Source organism: Danio aesculapii, chromosome 14 (assembly GCF_903798145.1).
Source record: "Danio aesculapii chromosome 14, fDanAes4.1, whole genome shotgun sequence".
NCBI lineage: Eukaryota > Metazoa > Chordata > Actinopteri > Cypriniformes > Danionidae > Danio > Danio aesculapii.
The window spans coordinates 1,057,244-1,079,919 of record NC_079448.1 but is presented as its reverse complement, the minus strand read 5'-3'; the positions used below and the strand labels follow the sequence as shown (position 1 = coordinate 1,079,919).

At 41.8% G+C, this 22,676-nt stretch overlaps 2 protein-coding genes across 2 annotated transcripts; both read left to right on the top strand.

The window, feature by feature from the left end:
* The first annotated feature begins 103 nt into the window (after positions 1–103).
* ube2ka (ubiquitin-conjugating enzyme E2Ka (UBC1 homolog, yeast)) lies at positions 104–7,026 on the top strand. The gene is made up of 7 exons (XM_056472840.1): positions 104–203; positions 2,332–2,425; positions 2,573–2,631; positions 2,712–2,794; positions 3,436–3,535; positions 4,489–4,617; positions 6,235–7,026. The coding sequence occupies exons 1-7, from the start codon at positions 132–134 to the stop codon at positions 6,307–6,309; spliced, it is 612 nt and encodes a 203-aa protein (XP_056328815.1). The 5' UTR covers positions 104–131; the 3' UTR covers positions 6,310–7,026.
* A 4,784-nt stretch (positions 7,027–11,810) lies between these two features.
* Positions 11,811–20,136, top strand: LOC130240760 (neuronal acetylcholine receptor subunit alpha-9-II). Its single transcript, XM_056472396.1, has 7 exons — positions 11,811–11,981; positions 12,714–12,859; positions 13,549–13,703; positions 14,961–15,141; positions 15,424–15,775; positions 17,393–17,553; positions 18,852–20,136. Exons 1-7 carry the CDS (start codon positions 11,921–11,923, stop codon positions 19,257–19,259), a joined length of 1,464 nt encoding a protein of 487 aa, XP_056328371.1. The 5' UTR covers positions 11,811–11,920; the 3' UTR covers positions 19,260–20,136.
* The last annotated feature ends 2,540 nt before the right edge of the window (positions 20,137–22,676 follow it).

Genomic DNA, 22,676 nt, shown 5'->3' with positions numbered 1-22,676 from the left:
GATAGTAGCATAGGGTGTACAACTGTGCACTTTTGCACATTTTCATTGTGTGTGTGTGTGTGTATGTGTGTGTGTGTGTGTGTGTGTGTGTGCGCGCGCGCGCGCGTGTGTGCGTGCGTGTGTGTGTGTGTATGAACAGCATGGCCAACATCGCGGTTCAGCGGATCAAACGGGAGTTTAAAGAGGTTCTGAAAAGCGAAGAGGTGCGTTTATTTAACAAACACACATACACACACACGCGTGCATTTCACCTGACAGCTGTCAATCATCTTTCTGACGCACACACGTGCATTAATTATGTCAGATGATGGACTGGTCAGTTGTGAATCACACATACACACACACACGGTTCTGCAGTGGTTTGACTCGTGCATTGAGAGATGCAGTTTAGTGTGTGTTTGTTGTGTCTGACGGCTGGTTTTGGGATGTTTGGAGATGTTTGTTCGGTCCAGGCCGAACCGTATTTACACCAGTCTGAATCCACCAAAGCCGCTCTCATCACAGTTCTGGCGTCTAAATGTGCTTATTCGCTCGATTCTGCAGAGCTTGTTGTGTTTCTGCACTGAATAAATGTGTTTTTCTCTGTGTGTTTATGGTGTTTTAACATAAAGGCCTGTGTGTGTATGTGATTAGCCGCGTGCTAACTGCAGGCCAGCTAGTGCTTCATAAACACACATTTACAATATTTAACATCACATTTGACTGTTAAACAATATTTTACACGCACGACAGGTAATTTACGCGATCATTCCAATCATTTGTTGTGTTTTTCAACTTTTATTGTTGTTTTATATCAAGGCTGTGTCCTATAGCATCGTTTAGCATCGACAGAATCACGGCGGCGATAACGTAAATTTACTATTATTAAACACGTTTTCATTACAACTTTCATTCGTGACTTGATAATGTTGTTTATGTTGCAAATACTGTGTGTGGGGATTTAATAAATGTGTTTATTGAACGCTGTGTGACACTTAACACTAGTCTGAACTTCAGCACATTCAGCTCATTACTGACTGCTCTTTAATACTTATTAGCTTATTGTTGATATTGTCTATAATATACTGCAATGAGCTGTCAATCTGACTTTATGTTGTCAATACTGTCACCCTCAAATAAAGTGGAAAAAATATCATAGTATTACCATGGTACCAAAACCATCAGGTAATACTGTTTATTATTATTCCTTAAACTGGCACTCTTAACATTTACGTTGTTTAAACTGTGCACATTTTGTGTTTTGTTTTGTTTTAATGATAAACTATAATTAAACTGATTTAAAATTACCCTGTTCAGTGTAAATACCATAGTAAGTGATCTATCAGTAGCATTTATAGTTTAATGTCATCACTGTATTCATATAACTGCAGTGTGTTTGAGTGAGCTGGAACTTTAAGGGTTAACATTTGTAGTTTTGGCTGTGTGGTTTAGGGTTTGCTTGGTTTCCCTACTGAAAAAAACATCTTAAACCAACCTAGGCTGGTTGGCTGGTTTTAACTGGTTGACCAGCCTGGTTTTAGAAGGGTTTTGGCCATTTACAGCCTGGTCCTAGCTGGTCAGGCTGGGAGATGACCAGCTAAAACCAGCTTGACCAGCCTAACCAGGCTGGGAGCCCAGCCAAAACCAGCTATGTCCAGCTTAAACCAGGCTGGTTTTAGCTGGTCATTTTCCAGCCTGACCAGCTAAGACCAGGCTGGAAATGGCCAAAACCCCTCTAAAACTAGGCTGGTCAACCAGCTAAAACCAGCCAACCAACTTAGGCTGGTTTAAGCTGGATTTTTCAGCAGGGTTTGCCTTTTATATTGTTAAGCATTTGGGTTTTAGCCTGTGAAAGTCATTAACAATAATATTTTCAAGGCATTTCTGCTCTTATTTTGACAATCAAATTTATATAATTCTGCAGAAGTGTTTTAATATAGGTGACACAGTGGCTCAGTGGTGTCGCACTGGCCTCACAGCAAGGAGGTTGCTGGTTCGAGACTCGGCTGGGTCAGCTGGCGTTTCTGTGTGGAGTTTGCATATTCTCCCCGTGTTGGCGTGGGTTTCCTCCGGGTGATCCGGTTTCCCCCACAGTCCAAACACATGCGCTTTAGGGGAATTGAATAACTAAATTGGCCGTAGTGTATGTGTGTGAATCAGTGTGTATGGTTTCCCAGTACTGGGTTGCAGCTGGAAGGGCATCCGCTGTGTAAAACATATGCTGGAATAGTTGGCGGTTCACTCCGTTGTGGCGACCCCTAATTAATAAAGGGACTAAGCCGAAGGAGAATGAATGAATGAATGTTTTAACATAGTTTTTTGACTAATTTTCATAACATTTTATTTTCACAGACGAGTAAAAACCAGATCAAGGTGGATTTAGTAGATGAGAATTTCACAGAACTGAAGGGGGAGATCGCAGGACCACCAGACACGCCTTATGAAGGTGAGAGAACATTAAATAATAATTCTGATCTCTGTGTGTTAGCTTAACTGATTGCCAATGAGTCTGCAGTAATTAATGTTTCCTGAACTCTGCAGTACTGCCATTGGGTGGCATTGACTTTCTGTTTTGTCTTGTGTTGTTCTGCAGGTGGCAGATATCAGCTAGAGATTAAGATCCCAGAGACATATCCATTTAATCCACCAAAGGTGAGCAGGTCTGCAGATCAGCCTTTTCGTTTGCTGACTCTTCATAGCTCGACATTTCTGTGTCTGCTGGTGTGTTTCAGGTTCGCTTTATTACCAAGATCTGGCATCCCAACATCAGCTCAGTAACAGGAGCCATCTGTCTGGACATCCTGAAGGACCAGTGGTAAGATCTCCACTGTGTGTCTCTGTGTGTGTATTTGTTTATGTGTGTTTGTGTCTGAGTGTGTGTTTGCTTGTTTGTGTGTGTACAGGTATGCATGTGTGTGCGTTTTTGTTCATGTGTCTTTGTTTGTGTGTATTTGGTAATGTCTGTGTCCGTATGTGGTGTTTGTTTCTGTATTTGTGTGTTTATGTGTCTCTGTGTGTTTATTTGTGTCTCTGTATATGTGCATATATGTGTGTGTGTGTGTGTGCGTGTGTGTGTGTGCGCGAGCAGGCGCATGTTTTGATGTGTCTGTATGTTTATGTGTCACTGTGTGTGATTGTTTCTGTGCGTGTGTGTTTGTTTGCATGTGTTTGTGTGTAGTTGTGTATGTTTGTGTCACGTGTGTGTGTATGTTTATGCGTCTGTGTGCATGTGTGTGTTTCTGTCTATTTATGTTCATGTGTCTCTGCAAGTGTGCATCTGTTTGTGTGCACACATCTGTGTGCGCGCATGTGTGTTTATGTGTCTGTGTGTGTATATATGCATGTGTGTGATTATGTGCGCACACATGTATGTATGTATGTATAAATGTGTATGTGTTTATGTGTCTCTCTGTATGTTCAAACGTGTGTGTGTGTGTGTGTGTGTGTGTGTTTCAGGGCAGCAGCGATGACTCTGAGAACAGTGTTATTGTCACTCCAGGCTCTTCTGGCCGCAGCTGAGCCTGATGACCCGCAGGACGCAGTAGTTGCCAATCAGGTATGTGTGTGTAAATGTGTGAGAGTGTGTGTGTAAATGTGGAAGTGGTAGCAAAATTTAGCGGTATAACATAGTTAATTTAGGGTGCTTTCACACTTGCACTTTTGGTCTGCACACGGGTTTATTTGACGATTGAGTAAACGGTATGTTTAGCTAGTGTGAATGTGTCTTCTGAACTCAGGTGGGCACCCTTGAATCGTACCCGAGTCCACCTGAAAGAGGGGCTCTCACACTATTGATCTTGGGTTCGGACGAGTCATTCAGGCCAAGTATGAAAGCACCCTTAGTGTCTTGAAGAGAATCGAGGGGGTGCGGTTTATTTTTGAGCCCCTCCCATTTTTAAATCACAGCAAACTGATAGTTAGAGGGGCGTGGCTAAGCAAATTTCACCCTATCAGTCCAACTGACATCATCAGAGAAGGACTGCACACTGCTAAAAAAGCTTTCCTTTGAGTTTTTGTCCTGTTTCTAGTCCACATATCGACCAATTCTTAGATCAAGAAGCATTTTTTAGAAAAGCAACAAAATATTGTGATGTTTTTAGAAATAATATGCCAAAATGAAGTGAGTTTTTCCTTAAAACAAGCAAAATAATCAGACAATGGGGGAAGAAAACTGATCTTGTTTTCACTTTGAAATAACATTATTTGCTTCCCCGTTGTCAGATTATTTAGCTTGTTTTAAGGATAAACTCACTTCATTTTGACTCCTTATTTATGAAAACAACACAATATATTTTGCATGTCTAGAAAATCTCTCTGATGGATATTTGGACTAGAAATGAGACAAAAACTATCTGTAAGACATGCATTTTTTGCAGTGTAGCTCTGCTGATTTACATAAGACTAGCCTTTTAACCGTGATTCTGAAGGTCTTGATGGGCAGTGTTTGTGATGGAGTGAAGATGCTGTGGTCACTTCCTGTTTTTCCTCCGTGTGTTTTCTGTCTGTCAGTATAAGCAGAACCCAGAGATGTTCAAACAGACGGCTCGACTCTGGTCACATGTTTACGCTGGAGCTCCCGTCTCCAGCCCCGAATACACACGCAAAATAGACAAACTCTGTGCCATGGGATTCGATAAAGTGAGTAAACACACACACACACACATTTACATCACACTTCTGTACATCACATGCAATTTGAAAGAAAGTCATCGCCTATGCTTTTTGTGTGGCATTTCTGTGAAATATTCCCCTGGAAAGCACGCAGGGATGCACAGACAATCAGCACAGTCATCAGTAGATATTTAAATTTATATATAATTTGTATTATATACATATAAAACTATATAAATAAACATTTTTTTCAAAAAGATGCATGCATGTGTGTATTTATATAAACACTGGCCGCCCACTTTATTAGGTACACCTGTCCAACTGCTCGTTAAAGCACATTTCTAATCAGCCAATCACATGGCAGCAGCTCACTGCATGTAGGCATGTAGACATGGTCAAGACGATCTGCTGCAGGTCAAAGCGAGCATCAGAATGGGGAAGAAAGGGGATTTAAGAGACGCTGAACGTGGCATGGTTGTTGGTGCCAGACGGGCTGCTCTGAGTATTTCAGAAACTGCTGATCTACTGGGATTTTCACGCACAACCATCTCTAGGGTTTACAGAGAATGGTCCGACAAAGAGGAAATATCCAGTGAGCGGCAGTTCTGTGGACGCAAATGCCTTGTTGATGCCAGAGGTCAGAGGAGAATGGCCAGACTGGTTCCAGCTGATAGAAAGGCAACAGTAACTCAAATAAGCACTCGTTACAACCGAGGTCTGCAGAAGAGCATCTCTGAACACACAACACGTCCAACCTTGAGGCGGATGGGCTACAGCAGCAGAAGACCACACCGGGTGCCGCTCCTGTCAGCTAAGAACAGGAAACTGAGGCTACAATTCACACAGGCTCACCAAAACTGGACAATAGAAGATTGGAGAAACGTTGCCTGGTCTGATGAGTCTCCATTTCTGCTGCCACATTCGGATGCTCGGCTCACAATTTGGCCTCAACAACATGAAAGCATGGATCCATCCTGCCTTGTATCAGCAGTTTAGGCTGCTGCTGGTGGTGTAATGGTGTGGGGGAGATTTTCTTGGCACACTTTGGGTCCATTAGTACCAATTGAGCATGGTGTCAACACCACAGCCTACCTGAGTATTGTTCTGACCATGTCCATCCCTTTATGAGCACAGTGTCTCCATCTTCTGATGGCTACTTCCAGCAGGATAACGCACCATGTCATAAAGCACAAATCATCTCAGACTGGTTTCTTGAACATGACAATGAGTTCACTGTACTCAAATGGCCTCCACAGTCCCCAGAGCTCAAACCAATAGAGCACCTTTGAGATGTGGTGGAACGGGAGATTGGCATCATGGATGTGCAGCAAATCTGCAGCAACTGTGTGATGCTATCATGTTAATATGGACCAAATTCTCTGAGGAATATTTCCAGTACCTTGTTGAATCTTTGCCATGAAGGATTAAGGCGGTTCTGAAGGCAATAGGGGGTCCGACTCAGTACTGGAGGTGTACCTAATAAAGTGGCCAGTGAGTGTACATAAATATACACAGTACCCACACTTAAATTATGTCAAAACAAACGTTTATTTTGGATGTGATTAATTATTGCCTAGCACTAATATGTTTTTGTGATTTATGTCTGTATTATTTTGTGACGTGTGGATCTTCTCTTCTCGGCAGAATGCAGTAATAGTGGCGCTGTCGTCAAAATCCTGGGACGTGGAGACGGCGACAGAACTGTTGCTTAGCAACTGAGTGCATCCTGAAGGGGCCAAAGCACCTTATCTGACCCAAACCCTCTGAAATCAGTCCTTCATAACAACCCAGCAGCCTCTCTTCATCTCCATCTTCCTCCTCTTTCTCCATTCTGATCTGAAATCCTCTTTATGTTGTTCTGAATTGTATGCTGTATACAGAAAGTGCTGCTGATGTGACAGACAGAGCTCTATTCATTTCCTTGTGTACAGTATAATGCAGGTTTGGAACAACATGAGAGTGAGTAAAAGATCATCCATTTCCCCTCTCCATCTCTTTCTTCTCTTTACTCATTTTGCTTTGGATGTGCCTTTTTATTTCTTTCTTCATAATCATCATCATCATCTCCTTCAGAAGGGTCCAGCAGTAGCTCCGCCCCCTCACACACTCACAGCCAATCAGCACTGCTGTCGTCTCCCTCCTGCACAATCATTGGCCCTTTGATCCGGGAAACATTTGGGTTCCATTTTTAAAAACGGTGTCAAACAGACTCTTATCATCACTCCTAGATGTTAATCTCAAACAGTGAAGACTGGAAAACACACACACACACAGACACAAGCGTGCGCAAATACACAAAAGACGAGAGTTGATCTGTAAATAAAGCTATTAAAGTCTGTATAAATTAAAGCGATGTGGCAATGCCTTTATTTATTATTGCTTTGTGGAATAGTGAAATAAACACCAGTTTGATGGCTGAGCACACGACGTGTGGATGATCTGTGTTTGGATTTTATCTGATTATTTAGTGTGTGTGTGTGTGTGTGTGTGTGTGAGAGTGTGTATAATATTTTGGTGTGACTTTTGGAAACCACTGACTAAATATGAATTATTATGAATTACTAAATATGAGTAAATATGATTCAGAGTTCCCCAAAGCCACGATCAGAAAATAAATCAATACAATGTACAGTTTACAGATTTATACATGTATTGTATATTCATTTTCCTTGGGCTTAATCCCTTATTTATCAGGGGTCACCACAGCAGAATGAACCACCAACTATTCCAGCATATGTTTTACACAGCGGATGCCCTTTCAGCCACAACCCAGTTCTGGGAAACACCCATACACACTCATTCTCTCTCTCTCTCTCACACACACACACACTCATACACTATGGCCAATTTAGTTTATCAGTTCCCCTATAGCGCATGTGTTTGGACTGTGGGGGAAACCGGAGCACCCGGAGGAAACCCACACCAACACGGGGAGAACATGCAAACTCCACACAGAAACACCAACTGACCCAGCCGGGACTCAAACTAGTGACCTTCATGCTGTGAGGTGATTGTGCTACCCATTACGCCACAGTGACGCCCCAAACCAAATATTTTTAGTCATTTTTCATTATGTCTGAGTAATAATAACATGTGCACATTAAGTCTGAATAATAAAAATATGTATATATATATATATATATAAAAATAATATATATATATATATATATATATAAATATATATAAACACTATATATAAAATATATATACTGTATATACAGTTAAAGTCAAAATTATTAGCCCTCCTGTGATTTTTTTTTTTTTCCTTTTATCTCAGAATTGCATGATGCAAACTCACAATTCTGACTTTATTTCTCAGTATTCTGACTTTACAACTCAGAAATGTGACTTTATCGTGAGTTCATATCTCTCAATTCTGTTTTAACTTGTATTTTTGAGTTTAGATCTCACAATTCTGAGAATAAAGTGAGTTTGTATTATGCAATTCTGAGATAAGAAGTCGCGATGCACTTTTTAAACATTTTGATTATGAGGTGAGAACAGGCTTCTGTAATTCTGACACGGTAATCATTTTCTCTACTGTATTTTCTATTCAAATCCGCATGAACTGGAAGCTGCAACATTTTTTTTTGTCATATTGTGTCCCAGTTGCTGAAAAACAGAATATTAAATTAAATCTCAGTGGGCGTGGCTTGTTTTTGTCCACTGCGAGCTGATTGGATATAGTAAAGTAGATGTTTCATAGAGAAAGATAGGGAAAAGGGTTTGGGGAGAGTTATTACAACCTAACAGACTCCTCCTGCACAACATTTCTGTTTGTTGCCATAAAGATGACAAAACTGACAGCTGGAGGGGTGTGGTTAAGTATATCCAAATACTGCAGACAGACCTAATCTGAGAATTGAACTGAAAAGAAACATGCATCTTCATGCAAGTGCATCTTCAGATTTTAGTTTTAGATTACAAGGGCAAACATTTGTTTTGTTCTTAATGACCTGCACAGATGAATAGTTCAGCACAACACTAGCAATGTGAGCTAACTAAATCAATATGGTTAGTTTGGATTCCATGTGCACTTTAAAGTGAACTGCTTGTGTATGTCGTCTGGTTGTAATCCAGGTGGATCAGGGCTCTCGTGTGTCCGCAGTTTTGTCGTGTTTCTCTTGGCTCGATGTGTATCTGTGTGCTGAAAGGAGAGTTAACCTCCATCAGCTGATCGTATGACCTTAAAGAGACAGTACACACCAAATCAACATTTACTCAAGTGGTGGAAACTTGTATGAGTTTCTTTCTTCTGTTGAATGCAAAACAAGATATTTTGAAGAATGCTGGGGGGAAATGCATAGATGGACATTCATAGTAGGAACTATAAAAGAGTCAGTGGTTGTTTTTACAGCATTCTTCAGTACATCTTCCTTCACTGCAAAAAAATAGTTTCTTACTCTGGTTTCTAGTCCAAATATCTACATCCTCTTAAATCAAGAAGCATTTCCTAGACTAGCAAAATATATTGCATTGTTTTCAGAAATAATGAGTCAAAATGAAGTGAGTTTTACTTTAAACAAGCTAAATAATCTAAATAAATAATCTCAGTGAAAACAGGATTATTTTTCTTCCCCATTGGTAAATTATTCAGCTTGTTTTAAGGAAAAACTCACTTCATTTTAAACTTTTTTTATGAAAACAAGACAAATTTTGCAGTGAGTACACCACAGAAGCCCTGAATCGCACTGTGAGAAAAAAAAACACAAAACAAAACAGAAAACTGATCTCATTATCATTATTATGAGGTAATATCCTATTATTGTCCTAGTTCTCTTTTGCAGCTTGAAGGGCATCCGCTGCATAAAACATATGCTGGAAAAGTTGGCGGTTCATTCCGCTGTGGCGACCCCAGGGACTAAATGGGGTCACACACCATGCAGCACCATACAATACAGAATTCTAATCATAGGTTTCACACACAACGGCGCCGCAAGTTGGCGGCTGTCGGCAGCGCCCAACCACAACTCAGGACGCTATTTATATTCTTGCCGTGCCACAAAGTGCCATCTGATTAGTTTCATGTTAAATATCATGCGAATGTGCTCGTTTAGTATGTAATACTTAACTGTCATGTGCACGCCGTGTCATATACTGGTGTGTGATATACTTATAACTGGCGCCGAGCGACGCTTCTGGTGTGCGACCTGCTTAAGCCGAAAAGAAAATGAATGATTGAATGAATATCTCATTCTAACGATCACGAATTTCGAGATATTGAGTCGTTATTATTACAACATCATTGTGTTCATTTCTATATGAGCCACTGCATGGGAGTACACACTTTACAAATACAAACTTTTATTTTGGATTAATCATGCGCAGTGGGTAGCGCTGTCACCTCACAGAAAAAAGGTGGCTGGATCGAGTCCCGGCTGGGTCAGTTGGTGTTTCAGTGTGGAGTTTGCATGTTCTCCCCGTGTTGGTGTGGGTTTCCTGTGGGTGCTCCGGTTTCCCCCACAGTCTAAACACATGCGCTATAGGGGAATTGTGTAGGCTAAATGGTCCGTAGTGTATGTGTGTGAAGAAGAATGTATGGGTGTTTCCCAGTGATGGGTTGCAGCTGGAAGGGCATCTGCTACGTAAATCTTATGCTGGAATAGTTGGCGGTTCATTCAACTGTGGCGACTCTTGATTAATAAAGAGACTAAGCCGAAGGAAAATGAATGAATGATTAATCATGATTAATTGTCATATATATATATATATATATATATATATATATATAGAGAGAGAGAGAGAGAGAGAGAGAGAGAGAGAGAGAGATACACACACACAAGTACTCTGCTTTTTTCAGAAATTTTATCTTATATTTTCATGAACTATTCCTTAATTGTTTTATTGTTTTTAGGCATGTGAAATCCAGCCTGATCTACCGAGAAAACGTAAGTATTTTACAGTTTGTCAGTTTAGTGGCTAATTCGTACGAGTTCGTATGAGTTCAGTCGTACGAAATTGTACGATTTGAAAAAGGAGGCGTGGCACCTAACCCCACCCCTAAACCCAACCGTCATTGGGGGATGAGCAAATCGTACTAAATTGTACGAATTAGATCGTACGAATTCATACGAATTAGCCACTAAATCAAAAAGTTACGAATTGCCGTGAGATTGTGTTGGTGAAATCCCCTAGATTAACCTTCAAATAAACTTTCTTTATTTGAAAAACTGAATTATTCTGCAAAATAAAGGCTAGTTGCAACACAGGCTCATTCTGAAAGCGTAGCCCTACATTCATTTCTGGAGATCACGATTTACGTAGCCAGAGGTACGTATGGCTGCATTTCATTTTTAAAACGAACGCTATGACACTGTTCCTTTTCTCGCTTACCAGCTGACTGCTCACCTCTGTATGGACGGCTTTACCGCTGTTACCAGTTTAGTCAATCGGTGCTGTTGATAACACTATTGGCTGGGTTTAGGGAAGGAGGAGGGTGGTTCAGTCGATCAGTCAGTCAGTCAATCAGGCAGTTGACAGCGGCCTCTGGTGGATTTATGTGAGAACAGCAGGCGTGAATGGCACTCTCGAGAGAAGTTTGAGATCTGAAAAAGCACACACAGCGCCCTCTGGTGGATTCACGAAAACATAAACTGCAAAAAACGTATCTCCTGGGACATATTTGGTGCTCTGCAGAAATGTATATAGGGGTACGTTTTCAGAAAGAGCCTGGGTTGGCTATTTGAGTAACAAATAACACAATTAATCCACTTCTCTGACTTGATTGTACAGAACTGTTAAATTAAAAGCAAATAAGGGACTTACTGTGATTACATCAAAATGAAAAGTAATCCCCTAACTTTACTTTTCCCCTCTTTTTCTTTCTATCCTTTATTTTCTTGCTTTCTTTCCTTTAATTTAATTTCTCTTTCCTTTATATTTCTTTCTATTACTTTTCTTTCTTTTTATTTCTTTGCTTTATTTTTATTTCTTTCCATTACTTTTCTTTCTTTCATTTATTTTTTCCTTGTTCTAGCAGAACAGTAATCTAATTACAGTAACGTTGTAGCCAATTATACCCGACACTGCATGTTTTCACCCCTAAACCCAAAGCCTGAACGCGCGGAAACAAATGACCCAGATTGCATTTCGCTGCAGTGTCAGTTCAGGACACGCTAATGATGATGAAGGTGTCATCATTTCCGTCCTCATCATCATCCGTCAGCCGGCCCGCGCCCACCTGTCGCGCGCATGATTGACAGCTGAATAGAGCGCGCCTCCGGTTACGCGGCCCGACACGCGACACCCGGAGCTCCAGTGACCGCGGACAGAGCACTGTTTTCGGTCAAACTGCTGAAGATCTGCCCTGGATGAGCTGGAGGATCTGCTGATGGAGAGGAACCGGCGCTGGATGGAGGTCATGCTCCTGTCTGCGCTTCTGCTGGCTGAAGGTGAGAGATGATGCATATTCATATTCTCACGTCATCAATATTCATCGAAGACTTCGACGACGAGACACACACACACACACACACACACACACACTTAATACACAAATACACTTCATTGAACATGTTGACTATGTTTAACTGTTAAAAACTATTAGCTACTAGTTAATAAAAGTTATTAGCAACTAGTAACCTTAACTATTTCGAATTTACTTGTAATGCAATAATGTACACCTTTTGTTAGCTGCTTTGAAGCAATAATTATTGTGAAAAGTGCTATAAATACACTTGAATTGAATTAAATGAGACTTGTTTAGTGCTCGATGCAGTACATAACAATAAAAAACAGTAGTTGTTGATTAATGTTTTAATTCTGAACTGTGTTTTCTGTTTATTGATCTTCTTTCTTTCATTATTGCTTGTCTATTTGTTTCAGAACATTCAGAGAACATGCAAAAATTAAATGTACTCCCATCGCATAAATGTATTACGAAAAGTTTCTTAGAGTTCATTTATTGAGTGAGGTTCCTCTAATCCCTTATTAAAAATATGTTAGAGTTATGAAAAGGTAATTTCTGAATATTCTCTGAACAATAGTTTTGAATAATCAGACTTTCCATTTTCATTCCTGCATCATCATATAAAGGAAACTTTCTGAAACTTGATGTTGAACGTTGCACAGTATAAAAACAATGGAAATGTGTGTATGTGTGTGTGTGTGTGTGTGTGTTTCAGTCTCTCACTGTGCTCAGGGTCGATTCGCACACAAGCTGTTGAATGATCTGATGGAGGATTACTCCAGCGCTCTGCGGCCGGTGGACGACACCGACAAATCCCTGAACGTCACACTGCAGGTCACACTGTCCCAGATCAAAGACATGGTCAGTGCGGAGTGTGTGTGTGTGTGTCTATGTGTGTGTACAAATTGTCAACATGTACATAGCAGGGAAAATAAAAGTTAATACGTATAAATGATAGTTTATAAAACATATTAAACAATAAAATACACATATCTCTCTCTCTAATCTAATATAAACAGCAGTGTGTGTGTGTGTGTGTGTGTGTGTGTGTGTGTGTGTGTGTGTGTCTTTAGCCATCTCCTTTTCTTTAATTGACTTTAATTCACTTTATTGGCATGATATACATGGATACATAATGCCAAAGTGTACAAAGCAGGGACAAAAACAAAACAGAAGTGAATATAAATGATAGTAGAATTAACAGTATTGCTGAAAACACAGCTGCAACCCAGTACTGGGAAACACCCATACATACTCGTTCACACTCATACACTACGGCCAGTTTAGTTGATCAATTCCCCTATAGCGCATGTGTTTGGACTGTGGGGGAAACCCACGCCAACGCAGGGAGAACATGCAAACTCCACACACTGACCCAGCCGAGGCTCGAACCAGCGACCATCTTGGTGTGTGGCGACAGCACTACCCACTGAGCCACCTTGCCGCCTACTGTATAAAATACGTACCTCTTAGTTTCTCTCTCTCTCTTTCTTTCTCTCTAATCTAATATTAACAGCAGTATGTGTGTATTTGTGCGTGTGTGTGTGCAGGACGAGAGGAACCAGGTGTTAATCGCGTACCTGTGGATCAGGCAGGTGTGGCACGACGCTCACCTGAAGTGGAGTAAAGAGGATTATGACGGTCTGGAGGTGATCCGCATTCCCAGCAGCCTCGTCTGGAGACCCGACCTGGTGCTGTATAACAAGTACGCCTGTATTGTACGTCCATACATACACACATAGACACACGCACACACACACACACACACACACACACACACACACACACACACACACACACACACACACACACACACACTGAAGCAGTTGCTCATGTCTTCTCATTGTATGTGTGTGTGCATGTGTTTGTGTTTCTCTGGGTCTGTGCATTTACTGTATGTATGTGTGTGTGTTTGTTTGCATTGTTGTGTTTGTGTGTGTATGTGTGTTTACATCTGTGTGTTTCTGTGTGGGTGTATGTTTCCATGTGTATGTCTGTGGTGTGCGTTTGTGTGCGCGCGTGTTTGTAAATGTATGTGTGTGTGTGTTTTTAGCTTTGTGTGTTTGTTTTTGTGTGTGTTTGCATCTGTGTGTGGTTGTGTGTTTGTATGTGTGTGTATCTAAGTGTGTGTGTATGTCTGTGTGTAAGCGTGCATGTGTTTGCATGTGGTGTGTGTGTGTGTGTGTGTGTGTTTTTACCTTTGTTTGTGTGCTTATTTTTTGTGTGTGTTTGCGTGTGTGTGTGGTTGTGTGTGTGTGTATGTCGGTGTCTATCTATGTAGATGTCTGTGTGTTTGTATGTCTGTGTGCATGTGTGTATGTGTGTGTGTTTACATGTGTGCGTGCGTGTTTGCACATGTATGTGTGTGTGTGTGTTTGTTTTTGTGTGTGTTTGTATGTGTGTGTATCTATGTGTGTGTGTATGTCTGTGTCTATCTATGTAGGTGTCTGTGTGTGTGTATGTCTGTGTGTAAGCGTGCATGTGTTTGCATGTGTATGTGTGTGGTGTGTGTGTGTGTTTTTAACCTTTGTTTGTTTGTGTGCTTGTTTTTTGTGTGTGTTTGCATGTGTGTGGTTGTTTGTGTATGTCGGTGTCTATCTATGTAGGTGTGTGTGTGTTTGCATGTGTGCATGGTTTTGTGTTTGTATGTGTTTGTGTATGAATATTTGTGTGCGTGTATTTGTACACGTGTGTGTGTGTGTGTATGTCGGTGTCTATCTATGTATGTGTCTCTGTGTTTGTGTGTGTGTGTGCATGTGTTTGCATGTGTATGTGTGTGTATGTGTGTGGTGCGTGTGTATTTTTACCTTTGTGTGTTTGTGTGCTTGTTTTTGTGTGTGTTTGCGTGTGTGTGTTTTTACCGTTTTGTGATTGCACATGTATGTGTTTGCATGTGTATGTGTGTGTTTGTGTGTGCTATGTGTGTGTTTATGCTTACATTTGTTTGTGTGTGTGTTTGCAGGGCGGATGATGATTTCTCAGGCCCAGTAGACACTAATGTCGTTCTCCGATACACCGGTGAGATCACGTGGGACGCTCCGGCCATCACCAAGAGCTCCTGTGTGGTGGACGTTTCCTACTTTCCCTTCGACAGCCAGCAGTGCAACCTCACATTCGGCTCCTGGACATACAACGGCAACCAGGTGCAACACATCTGACAACAGCTGAACTTATTCTCTCTTCTGGCTGCCGTTATCAGTCTCCCACTGTTGTCTTCATTTCTCTGAGAGTCTTGATAACACCATCCTGGAGTTTTTCTGTCATTAATTCAGCCAATAGGATTGTAGATAAATGATTTGTTGTCCTCTCTCATTCACTGCGCTCTGAGTTCACTAACTATGATGCCTTCTGCTGCTGAGAAACACGCACATGTGAAAACTGTCCATCATGATACATCTTGAACTATTGAATTTGGTCTGCTTCAGGTGGACATCGCGATGGGCAGTGTCAGCGGAGACCTCTCGGACTTCGTGGAGAACGTGGAGTGGGAATGCCACGGGATGCCGGCCACCAAGAACGTGATCATGTACGGCTGCTGCTCAGATCCCTACCCCGACATCACCTACACCGTCCTGCTGCAGCGCCGCAGCTCCTTCTACATCATCAACCTGCTGCTGCCCTGCTTCCTCATCTCCTTCCTGGCGCCGCTCAGCTTCTACCTGCCCGCAGACTCCGGGGAGAAGGTCTCGCTGGGGGTCACCGTGCTGCTGGCGCTCACTGTGTTCCAGATGATGGTGGCAGAGAGCATGCCTCCCTCTGAGAGCGTTCCTCTCATTGGTGAGTCTAATGACCCAGTCCTGACCCAGTACCGGGTGGTGAAAGAGTTTCCACCAGGCTGCAAGAACGTAAAGTGAAGGTGAAGTCAGTCTCTGATTGGTGAGTCTATCATCTAGTGTCCCAGATGTGACCCAGTACTGGGTCATGAAAGAGTTTCTACCGGGCCACAATCAAGTAAAGTGAAAGTGAAGTTAGTCTCTGATTGGTGAATCTATTGTCTAGTGACCCAGATGTGGGTCGTGAAAGAGTTTCTACCAGGCTGCAAGAACACAAAGTAAATGTGAAAGTGAAGTTAGTCTCTGATCAGTAAGTCTATCGGCCAGTGACCCAGTTGTGACCCAGTACCGGGTGATTATGAAGAGATTATCTACCAGGCCGCAAGAATGAAAAGCTACTTTAGTAAAAGTGGAGGTGAAATTAGTCTCTGATTGGTGAGTCTATCGTCTAGTTACCCAAACATGACCCAGTACTGGGTCATAAAAGATTTTCTATCTGGTCGCAAGAACGTAAAGTGAAAGTGAAGTTAGTCTCTGATTGGTGAGTCTATCATCTAGTGTCCCAGATGTGACCCAGTACTGGGTCATGAAAGAGTTTCTATCGGGCCACAAGAACGTAAAGTGAAAGTGAAGTTAGTCTCTGATTGGTGAATCTATTGGCTAGTGACCCAGTCGTGACCCAGTATGGGTCATGGAAGAGTATCTACCAGGCCACAAGAGAGCAAAATTAGTTTAGTGAAAGTGAAGTTAGTCTTTGATCAGTGAGTCTATCGACTAGTGACCCAGTCGTGACCCAGCACCGGTGAGTTTCTACTGGGTTGCAAGAACATAGAGTCAAAGTGAATGTAAAAGTGAAGTCAGTCTCTGATTGGTGAGTCTATCATCTAGTGTCCCAGATGTGACCCAGTACTGGGTCATGAAAAAGTTTCTACCGGGCCACAAGAACGTAAAGTGAAAGTGAAGTTAGTCTCTGATTGGTGAATCTATTGGCTAGTGACCCAGTCGTGACCCAGTATGGGTCATGGAAGAGTATCTACCAGGCCACAAGAGAGCAAAATTAGTTTAGTGAAAGTAAAGTTAGTCTTTGATCAGTGCGTCTACCAGTTAGTGACCCAGTTGTGACCCAGCACTGGTCATGAAAGAGTTTCTACTGGGTCGCAAGAACATAAAGTCAAAGTGAAGGTGAAAGTGAAGTCAGTCTCTGATTGGTGAGTCTATCATCTAGTGTCCCAGATGTGACCCAGTACTGGGTCATGAAAGAGTTTCTACCGGGCCACAAGAACGTAAAGTGAAAGTGAAGTTAGTTGCCGATCGGTGAGTCTATCGTCCAGTGACCCAGTAAGCAAACACACAAACACACACACAGTGAGCATAGGGGTTCAGTGCCTTGCTCAAGGGTATCTGAGCTGGGTATTCATGCACCGTTGGGCCACAACTGCCCGTAAAACAGATATGAGCCCATCGTTATATGACTAGTGTGTTTTAGTTTGCTGTTGCATGCATTTGTGATAGAGATATAATGTCATGTACACCTCCCACATCTGCTAATTATTAAATTTGATATATGGCATATGCAAACAAACAGGCAGCAGTTGAGTAACTCTATTCATATCTTTTCCAGCTAAATACTACATAGCGACGATGACTATGATCACAGCGTCCACCGCTCTGACCATCTTCATCATGAACATTCATTTCTGCGGTGCGGAGGCCAAACCGGTGCCGTACTGGGCCAAAGTGCTCATCATCGACTACATGTCCAAGATCTTCTTCGTCTATGAGGTAGGCTTATGACGGTATCCAATTTTCTTGTTGCGATTAATTGCTGACGCTTTTATCATGGTATACGGTATTATCACGGTATTGACCTATGATGCAATAAAGGATACTTTGGTATAATAACAAAAATTGTTAATGTTTTGTGTATCAGTCCTTTAGAGAGGGGCTATCAGTCCTTTAGGGAGGGGCTAGCAGTCATTTAGGGAGGGGCTATCAGTCCTTTAGGGAGGGGCTATCAGTCCTTTAGAGAGGGGCTATCAGTCCTTTAGAGAGGGGCTATCAGTCCTTTAGGGAGGGGCTATCAGTCCTTTAGGGTGGAGCTATCATTCCTTTAGGGAGGGGCTATCAGTCCCTTAGGGAGGGGCTATCAGTCCTTTAGGGAGGAGCTATTAGTCATTTATGGAGGGGCTATCAGCCGTTTAGGGAGGAGTGATCAGTCTTTTAGGGTCGAGCTATCAGTCCTTTAGGGAAGGGCTATCAGTCCGTTAAGGAGGGGCTATCAGTCCGTTAAGGAGGGGCTATCAGTTCATTAGGGAGGAGCTGTCAGTCCTTTAGGGTGGTGCTATCAGTCCTTTAGGATGGAGCTATCAGTCCTTTAGGGAAGGGCTATCAGTTCGTTAAGGAGGGGCTATCAGTTCTTTAGGGAGGAGATGTCAGTACTTTAGGGAGGGGCTATCAGTCCTTTAGGGAAGGGCTATCAGTCCATTAAGGAGGGGCTATCAGTTAATTAGGGTGGAGCTGTCAGTATTTTAGGGCGGGGCTATCAGTCCTTTAGAGTGGAGCTTTCAGTCTCTTAGGGTGGAGCTATCAGTTCTTTAGGCATGACTATCAGGTCTTTAGGGTGGCATTATCAGTCCTTTAGGGTGGAGCTATCAGTTTGTTAAGGAGGGGCTATCAGTTCATTAGGGTGGAGCTGTCAGTACTTTAGGGCGAGGCTGTCAGTATTTTAGGGCGGGGCTATCAGTCCTTCAGGGAAGGGCTATCAGTTAGTTAAGGAGGGGCTATCAGTTCATTAGGGTGGAGCTGTCTGTCCTTTAGGGCGAGGCTATCAGTCCTTTAGGGCAGGACGTTCAGGGCTTTAGGCTGGCACTATCAGTCCTTTAGGGAGGAGCGACGATCAGGTTGGTGCTGTGATGTACAACCATTGCAAATACAATCTGAATATTCTTTAAAAGCACGCTGAACGTTTAAATAATAAATAATTATTCACTCTATGATGAAGTGCCGATAATATTAATATTGTGCATGCTCATCATCATGATATATTGAATTACTGAATATCTGCATATGTCTATATTGAGGTTGGAGAGAGCTGTGCGTCTCCGTTCGGACAGACAGAGGAGTCAGAGTCCTTCCACAGCCAGAATCATCGTCACAACCACAAGCTTCATCCTAAAGGGAAAATATCAGCATCTCCGCCACCCTGCTGCCCAGAGGACCACAAATCCACCTTCGCCCTGGGCTGTGAGAGCTGTGTTTACTGTGGTTTTCGTTCTGGAAGTCTGGCCTGCGACACAAAGCTGCTCCGCAATGTTGAATACATCGCCAACTGCTTCCGCGAGCAGAGGACCACCGCCCTGAAGGTGGCCGAGTGGAAGAAGGTGGCCAAGGTGATGGACCGATTCTTCATGTGGATATTTTTCATCATGGTCTTCCTCATGAGTATCCTCATCATCGGAAAAGCACCAGCAACCACGAACGACATTTGACTACTTGAAGTTATACAACTCATGCTGAGTTCATGTCCAGTCCAGTGAACCACTGTTATACAATGACCTGCCTAATTACCCTAACTTTACCCTAATTAACCTAGTTAAGCCTTTAAATGTCACATTAAGCTGTATAGAAGTGTCTTGAAGTGCTTGATGTGCTGTCATCATGGCAAAGATAACAGAAATCAGTTATTAGAGACGGGTTATTAAACTGAAATTGGGGAAAAATATACAGAAGGGTGAATACTTCTGACTTCGACTGTAAATTAGAAATAGTTCAAATAAAAGTAAAATCCTGCCATCAAAAATCGATTCCAATTTTTTTAATTGCATTGGGATTCTCAAGAAGGGTCTGGATGCAGACCTGGTGCAGTGCAATCTGAGCTGCATCCAATGCTTTTTAATGCGTTCACCTAACTCCACCCCTAACCCTACCCGTCACAGTGACGTCACTCACTCCACTGAGTGCATTGTGTCTGACATTGCATCGCTGAGTGATGCAATCTCAGCTTGCATCATAAAGGCTGCATCCAGATATTATTGGGATTCTCTCTTGAATGGACTCTGAGCTTAGTGTTAAACAGCAGATGGCGCCCTAGGCTTGTTTTTGAATCTGCCACTATCCTGACGCACAGGCATTTGTAGCTCCGCCCTCTTCTAAAAAGAGCGCAATCTCATTTGAATTTAAAGCGACAGTCACCAAAACCCCACAATTAGGAGCAAAGCCTAAAAGGGCCAGTTCCAGAGAGCTGGACAACATTATCTGCGAGCTATTTTCAGCTCAATCTTCACCACACACTCTAGAGACAGTAGAGATGCATTTACATCTTATAAACAAGGGGCAGGATAGGGCCAGATTAGATAGATTTGATAGATTGAAAAGCACTTGAAGACTTAAATGTAACGACATTGTGTGTGACTCATCGTTGCATAAAGGCTTGAATTAACTCCACAACAAATACATCAAGTGACCGATGGGAAAGTTCTTACCGTACGTTCACACTGAAAGCGGTGAGAGCGTCAATGTAGCCGGAGGTCATTTATTTTCAATAGCTGTGTTTCCATCCAAAAATGCGAATGAACTGGATTATCGCATTAAAGACGTGCGAATAAAGCACCATTTCCATCCAACGAGTCAAAGCGAACAAAATCATCACGTCCTGATTATCTGGCGCCAAATATCAACAGTAAAAACTGAATTTACTGTGGTAGGAGAAGCTGCGTCAATCTTTTCTTCTCCTAATGAATAACTTGCGCCTCAGAAGGCAAAAATCCTGACACGCAGTGAACACACGGTGGCGTTTGAAGGTGTCAGACGCGGAGCACAGACGCTCTTGATTCTGGAGGTCATTAATAATATAATAACACAAATACTTAAACGGTAAGGCGCTTTAGAATGACCAAAACAACAGTTCAGATGGTTTACAGCGTGCTCAGCCTGATGATTTGTCCATTCATACACATTTTGATCATCAAATGATCTCCTATAACAAAATCACATGACCTTTTTTAATGCGCATACTGAAATAAAAGTGTTTCCATCGTAGTTTATGCACATCTTTTCTTATTGGATAAAACATTTATCCTACTCAGTTACATAAGCAAAATGCGCATGAAAATAGGTGGATGGAAATATAACTATTGAGACAAGCGATAAGCGGCGAGGAGCAGTGTGGCGAGTCTTCGCTGGTGTGGGCGTCGGGGGGGTTTGTAATCAAGTTAACTTTATGATAATGAGCTATGATGCGGTTTGGCGGCCAGCAATCAGAATGAAGAAGTCCACCGCTTGAGAGGAGCTCAGAGAACACAGACCTGTGAACTTTGGTTCTGACCAGTTGTTCCGAAGGGTTTGATTATTGTGGTTGCCAGATTTTCAATTATTTGTAATGTTTTCTCACAGGAACATGCATTAAATAAGTTACTGGCGTGCTGATGTGCATTACTGTTATGTATATTTTTCTTTAATAAAGCGGGAATCTCCTGTGACAGTACAAAACAGTACTGCTGCTTCAGGATATTTCAGACATATGGACATATTGGATAATGAAGAGGAGTAAAGCCACACCACATGACACTTGATCTTCTGTTGTTAAATGAATTTGATAAGAAGTGCGCAACATTTTCACGCTAGAAAGCATTTTTACGCAGGGATGTAACTGATATGCTGCAACGGCCCCTTTAAATACGAGATCAATGAAGCGAATTTTGACGCTCTCGCCGCCAGAGCTGAAGGCAGACAGTGTTGTCGCCAGGGCGGCCAGAGCGACCTTTGATTAAGCTGAATTTTAGGGTTAATTTTTAATTAAGCTGACCTTTGATCACAGTAACTGTAGCAAGGATTATCTTCTTTATTCTTGTCTGTCACTGTGCTGCTTTTCTGACGTGAGATGCAGCAGCTCTTAACGGTGGGCGGGGAGATCCAGCTCGTTTGCATTAAAGGCACAGGCAGCAAAAACAGCTACAGTGACCTCAAGGCTCAAATTTTCCACATTGAGAAAGTTATAATGAATAATCTGATGGGTGTTTTGAGCTGAATCTTTACAGACACATTCTGGAGACACTTATATATAATTTATAATATATATATATAATATATTAAATCTTAAAAAAGCGGTAAACTAGGAGCCCTTTAAAGTGAATGTTTTCTCCTAACCGCTTGTTATTGATTCAGTTTGTGCTGTATTATGCATCACACTGGAGCCTCTTTGTGTGTGTGTGTGTGTGTGTGTGTGTGTGTGTGTGTGTGTGTGTGTGTGTGTGTGTGTGTGTGTGTGTGTGTGTGTCTGTAAGGTAAGCTGAGTATTAATAATGCAGGCTATTGCTTCTCAATGAGCACATAAGTTATGTCCGTCTTTCTGATCAGAGATCCGCTTTTCTTCATTAGGTCTGTCACCCGTCTACATTACAGGAGCCTGTCACACACACACGCACACACACACACACATGAAGATGAGCAAATGAGGACATGCATATAAACCAAGTGATAATAAGTGTAGACTGATATAAGACCGATAAACTCATCCACAGTGAATAATATGATCACGTTCGGTATATAAATACTAATGTATACTTTGAATTAGAGTAAATGTTTAATGATTGAGTGTTCATATAAATGTCATACTGAATTTCCTAAATGTTTTACATCCAATTATTGTGTTATATTTTTGACTTATGATTCATTTTGTTAGTGTTTTAGTTTAGTTTTGTACTTTGAGGTAAAGAAGAGACACACTGAATTACACTTACAAAGGCGATGTTATATATTCTAAAGGATTCATTAATGTAAAATCTGTTTAGTGTTTCTTTTGTGAAAATAAAATATCTAAATATGGGTGAAATAATTGTCATTCAGCGTAACCGTATTTATTTCTAAACTGTACTTATTAAAAATAAATCAAAGAATAAATGTGATTC

Excerpts from the sequence above, each read along its gene's own strand:
- ube2ka (XM_056472840.1), top strand. The coding sequence starts at position 132 with ATGAACAGCATGGCCAACATCGCGGTTCAGCGGATCAAACGGGAGTTT. Across the intron at positions 204-2,331 it reads AGGTTCTGAAAAGCGAAGAG|ACGAGTAAAAACCAGATCAA; the intron begins GTGCGTTTATTT and ends TTATTTTCACAG. Across the intron at positions 4,618-6,234 it reads GTGCCATGGGATTCGATAAA|AATGCAGTAATAGTGGCGCT; the intron begins GTGAGTAAACAC and ends TCTTCTCGGCAG.
- LOC130240760 (XM_056472396.1), top strand. The coding sequence starts at position 11,921 with ATGGAGAGGAACCGGCGCTGGATGGAGGTCATGCTCCTGTCTGCGCTT. Across the intron at positions 13,704-14,960 it reads GACCTGGTGCTGTATAACAA|GGCGGATGATGATTTCTCAG; the intron begins GTACGCCTGTAT and ends GTGTGTTTGCAG. Across the intron at positions 15,142-15,423 it reads GGACATACAACGGCAACCAG|GTGGACATCGCGATGGGCAG; the intron begins GTGCAACACATC and ends GGTCTGCTTCAG.